A 5,873-nucleotide genomic window follows, 5' to 3' on the forward strand; every position below is an offset into this window, starting at 1 on the left:
CAGGAGCTGAGAAGGGCTTAAAAGAATATATTATAAAATGACCGAGATTAGTGTTGAATAAACTGCTTTTGGGGTCACTTGGCTGATTGTGACAGTCTCAATGACTGCCGTAATCGTGTATATAATTATGTACGGTGCGACTGGTAAATACATATAATTATTACTTAAATTTTTTTGGAAAGAATCAAATACATACTTCGCAGTCATTTCTAGCTTCCACAAGGACAAGGTTTTACTCGAAAATTAAATAATCGAAAACTTGAAATCAGATACATCTAAATAACTCTAAAAATACATAATAGGTCGTAAAATCAATATCTCAAAAATAAATCAATAAGCATCCACTTCACACTTAACTAAATGGTAATACAAATACTAAAGGCAAACATTCAAAAGCTACCCGGACAACGCCGGGTACTACAGCTAGTTTTATATAAGAAGACAAGAATTCCGCGTTCCGGTAGAGATCAACGACGCTAGCATTCTTAGGGGCGGTGCGTGTCAGAAAGGATTTCGGAGGCGACAAAACGCACCCATTCTTTTCATCGTCGTCACCAATACAGTATTTTGTTGCATTAGTCAGTTAGGCCTAACTCGATGAATTCTCCTCGGTTTATTTTAAGTATAAGACCTGTCAGTGGAGTGCTTATAACCCCGTGTTCCTTTTTCTTTTGTTGCGGGTCTACAACCGAGTCGCGGATATGACTGAAGTCTTAACTTCCAAGTACGCGTCCGCGAGGATTGTGGGGGCGATAAAATGCACCTACTCTCGGTATAACCTGCATGGGTGAGAGCGACTAGGAACTCTCACTACCTTCACACCGCAGACAAATATCCTAGCACTTACTTTTTCCTTTTTTGCAAGTTGTTTTACGTCGCACCGACACAGATAGGTCTTATGGCGACGAAGGGGCAGGAAAGGGCTAGGAGTGGGAAGGAAGCGGCCGTGGACTTAATTAAGGTACAGCCCCAGCATTTGCCTGGTGTGAAAATGGGAAACCACGGAAAACCATCTTCAGGGCTGCCAACAGTGGGGTTCGAACACACTATCTCCCGAATACTGGATACTGGCCACACTTAAGCGACTGCAGCTATCGAGCTCGGTTTCTTATTTTCTAAAATATTTCAGATACGAGTTTCACATTGGCGACTTAATGTATGGTTTCTTATGAAGTTCCGACATTGTCTTCTTGTATAAAATAAGTTTGTTGTCTGTATATTTCTCAGAATTAAAAAGAATGGTATTTCTGTATCTGTCATGTTCACAGTAAAAAGGAAATGCACCTTTTAATTTTCTGTCATCTCTATCTATCTGTCTATCTGTCTGTCTGTCTGTCTGTCTGTCTGTCTGTCTGTCTGTCTGTCTGTCTGTCTGTCTGTCTGTCTGTCTGTCTGTCTGTCTGTACGTGCATCACTAGAAAATAGCTGAATTTAATGAAAATCGGCATGTAATGTCGGAGAATAAAACACTACAATCTAAGCTACAAATAAGCTTATTCACGCCGAGTGAAATAGTTTAGGGGAGGCCTGAAATTCAATTCTCAAAAATCTATAACATCAAGTTCGTATTGATATATACTACACAATTAAAGTTATGTAGAATGAATTTTCGATCATGTATGTCTTTTACATTTTTACCGTACCGGCTATGATAACAGAGTTATTCATGAATTTCGATTTTTTTAAGCGAAGTCCATATCAACGCTGAGCCACGAGAAAATGGGTGAACAGAATTTAATGAAAATCGGTATGTAAAGTAGGGGAATAAAGCACTATGAACAACTATGAATAACTTTATTCACGCTGGATGAAATGGTAGTTTAGGGGAAGGCGCCTAAAATTTAAGTCTTAAATACCTATGTTATTATGCAAATTAACAGTCTTATTCACAACGTGTACACGACTTCATCTAGAATTTACAATGTAGAATTTCGTAGTGAAGCACGGGTACATGAGATAGTTTATCATAAAGGACTTTTAGTAATGATGGTGTATTTCATTATAATTATCGTTTCTACGTGATGGATATGAACATTGAATTATTTCATTCTACTTCCTTCCTTCCTTCCTTCGTTTTCTTATCTCATTTTCATAATTAATTTTGCGAAATGGTGTGGACATTATTTTGTATCAAACAAACAAACAAACAAACAAAAAAACAAAACCGTCGTGCATGCTGGCCATAGAGGTCCTTGGCCTGTTGTCAATACAACTGTTTACCGGTCATATAGTGAGCAGGAGGAGTGTCGAGTCGTGAGTGGAACATCATCCTCAGCCTATTACTTGGCTTTCCTGACTGGGCTGCCTCTCGTTTCATATTACTTCTAAGTTGGTTTCAGGAGGCTGAGTGAACTCTGTTACTGCCCTGAGACTGGAATTAAAATTACCTGGACTGAGCGGGAATCGAAACTGACGCCTCTGGGTAAGACACAGGCACGCTACCCGTTCAACACGAGGCTGACTCCGTCATTATTTGTCATGGTTGTCCATTTAAACGAGGAATTATGAGAAGAAAACAATAACAGGAGTTATTATAAAACCATATTTATAACTTATAAAACACTAAATATTGAGTGGAGGTATACAGTCGGGATATCACATTGGAGGTATTGTCACTCAAAGTACTGAAGTTAGGGAGCAATATTGAAGTCCCACACTCGGTGTTTCTGTCTCCTGCCGCCGGCTATAGGCTTCATGATCATCTGGTAGCCATGTCTGCCACCGGTGTAGGTAACGGCGTACGTGGTGCCATCTACCGTGTAGGTGTAGCGACCTTTCACACTGATGGACTCTTCTCCAGACCGACCCTCTTCGCCAACAGACCCGCTCTCTTCGCGGGAGATGCCATTGTCTGCTGCGAATCTGAAAACAGAGAATTGTGTCCTATTTTAGTGCCTTTCTTGTACACTCGAATGAGATATAGAACAATTCAACGAGTTAATTACAGAGAAGAGAGGCTGTGTCAAATACGGAATCAGGCTCCTTGGTTGGCTGGTCAACGTTGCAATCCTCACTTCAGAGGGCTCGGGATCGATTATTCACCATGTCGAAAATGTCAGCCGCATCTTTCCCAGGTTCGGGAACTAGAATGCAGGAGAAGTGGTAGGCAAGGATAGAAAGAAGGTGAATTACCGAGAACGTAATATCGGCATTAACTTCTATTGATCGTGAAAGTACCCTTATAAACCTTACGTCCAACGGGAACACAAATGCTGGTGATTCCCTTTCTTTCAAAAAGTGAGCAAGTATTCTCAGGTTCTCTGTTCTCAGGTAAAATTTTCTGTACAAGAGTGAAATCTAGGTAGATTCGGGATATCTCATGCATAAAATGAGATGATTAATTTAGGTTGTATGAAATTAATTTCATTTTAATGTTGATGTTGGAGTGGGATCACACACAGACATACGAGGCAACTGGGGATATTCCCTTTAAATGGAATATGTGAAGAATCATTTCAACCGGATCGACAAGCAACATTTACAAACTAAGAATGTTTCCGCAGACATTCATAACAATAGTTACAAGATCATTCATTATAAACGAAGAATAGAAAGTGTTCTTCAAGACAAATATTTTCCAACACTCCAATAATATTAGAATAAATTAATAAGGGACACATCGGTAGAATATTCTAATGTATTTCGACCAATCAAATTTAATTACATAACTGTAACATTACGAAGATTTTTCAACTGGACCAACAACCCACATACTTAAACCGAGAATGTCTCCATAAAATTATAGTAGCAGGTCTATTATTGCAAATAAAGAAAGGTGTTCATCATAACAATCAATTCCAAATAGCCTATTTAAATATTACAATAAGGCATAAAGACTAAGGACAAGAAATGTGTATCAAAGAACATTCTAGTATATTTATCTATCCCATTTAACTGTGTACGTATCCGACTCGTTGGCTAAATGGTCAGCGTACTGGCCTTCGGTTCAGAGGGTCCCGGATTCGATTCCCGGCCGGGTCGGGGATTTTAACCTTCATTGGTTAATTCCAATGGCCCGGGGGCTGGGTGTTCGTGCTGTCCCCAAACATCCCTGCAACTCACACACCACACATAACACTATCCTTCACCACAATAACGCGCAGTTACCTACACATGGCAGATGCCGCCCACCCTCATCGGAGGGTCTGCCTTACAAGGGCTGCACTCGGGTAGAAATAGCCACACGAAATTATTATTAACTGTTTACGTACACAAAATGTGTTTTAAGATCAATATAAATATTACAAGGTACAACACACCGATATATTCAAAATAATACCAAGAGAAATATTTTAAAGTGTTATAGTAACTTTGTCAATTAGAATGTTTAGTGTTCATATTCTGAAAAAAATTAGGATTAAAACATAGTGTTTTATACAGATACAATATTAACTAAACGGATGCAAATACATCAAATTACATGGACTTTAAAGTTAATGAATGTAAATTGTTTTAGACACAATACATATGACATATTACATTAAGTTTGTATGCATGTTATATGTTCCCCAAAACGATGTATCTAGGCTGAAGGTGACCTAAAGGAAAGGTCGAAGCTAGTCCCGATGTATAATAAATAATAATATAACATTTATGATATTGAATAGTTTGGACATGCCCATCCTGTTGAAAGTATGTTTTAGATAACAAACATAAATGTAACGAAACTGATGTGCAAATAGTTGGAAACAATAACTAAAGTATATTCGTAATGTAGACATAAAGGCTAAGTTAGAATGGATCACGTTGGATGAAGTTATGTATAATATGAGTGATTTAAAGACAAGAGATGTACGTGAAGAAAAACTACAGTGCTAGTTGAAAACAGAGGATTGTACAGATCTTCAGTTCATTTACAAATGTTACAGATGTTTGCAGACAGAGATATGGGTTGAGTAGCTATAAGATCGCATTCGGCAGATGATGGGTTCGATACCTATCTGTTGGCAGCCCTCAAAAAAGTTTCCTTTGGTCTTCACATGACCAAATCCAAGGACTATGCTTTAATAGACGTCAGGTCAATATTCTCTCCATCATGGTCGTGCCATCAATGAATACATTCAGATGTTAGTAGAATATCAAATTTCTTCTGCTTTGCTGACCATTTTCTCAATCATCTGAGGTAGGAATTAATGTAGGGTAAGCCAAATTTTACGGCCAGCTGCTCATCCTGGTGCCAATAGTATGTGGAGAGACCAGGGGCGGGGGGCGAGGATTCTTCGGGGTTAGAACCCGTCCCCCCTCCATGGAATTTTACAAAAGTAAACAAGTGAAAATCGAGTCAATGGGTTGGCTCTTTTGAACATTGACAGAGACATAATTTTAAAACCAACAGATCTCTTCAATCTATTTTCTAAGAAGCCTCAAAAGTTGGATTTTAGATTGAAATCTGAACAAACCATTCGCTGTAAAACTGAAGACTTTGATCATATTGTTCTTGTTCTGTATTTTAATGTAAGCTTTTGTAGTGTACCGGTACTGAAATCTGAATATCAACATAATTCACTAGTATCAGTAACCTGAAAATAACACTCATTTATGCGCGCACCACACATTCACAAGGACCTTCATTACGCTCTATCACCATCGGTCAATCCTGGCTACGGTACGGCGGGGGGGGGGGGGAGACGTGTTCAATATTGCGTGCTTTTGTGATTGTTAGCAGTGTGATGTGTAGTATATACATGAAAATATGTATTAAAATAATCACAGACACTTAGCCCCCGACCCATAGAAATTAACCAAACACGGCTTAAGTCCCTGATATGGCTGGGAATCTAACCTGGGACGCTCTGAACTGAAAGCCACTCCGGTGAACATTCAGCTACGGAGCCATACTGAAATGGATAGGCAATTAAATTTAAATTTAAATT

General features: G+C 38.9%; 1 protein-coding gene across 1 annotated transcript in view; it reads right to left on the reverse strand.

The window, feature by feature from the left end:
• Positions 1 to 2,522: 2,522 nt before the first annotated feature.
• The window catches only part of LOC136868065 (flexible cuticle protein 12), a 44,813-nt gene continuing 41,462 nt past the window's right edge, over positions 2,523 to 5,873 (reverse strand). Inside the window, exon 3 of the mRNA XM_067144750.2 lies at positions 2,523 to 2,862. Within this exon, the coding sequence (XP_067000851.1) occupies positions 2,631 to 2,862 (232 nt within the window). The 3' untranslated portion in view covers positions 2,523 to 2,630. The remainder of the gene's footprint in view (positions 2,863 to 5,873) is intronic.

The sequence above is a fragment of the Anabrus simplex genome, chromosome 1, assembly GCF_040414725.1.
Source record: "Anabrus simplex isolate iqAnaSimp1 chromosome 1, ASM4041472v1, whole genome shotgun sequence".
Classification (NCBI taxonomy): Eukaryota; Metazoa; Arthropoda; class Insecta; order Orthoptera; family Tettigoniidae; genus Anabrus; species Anabrus simplex.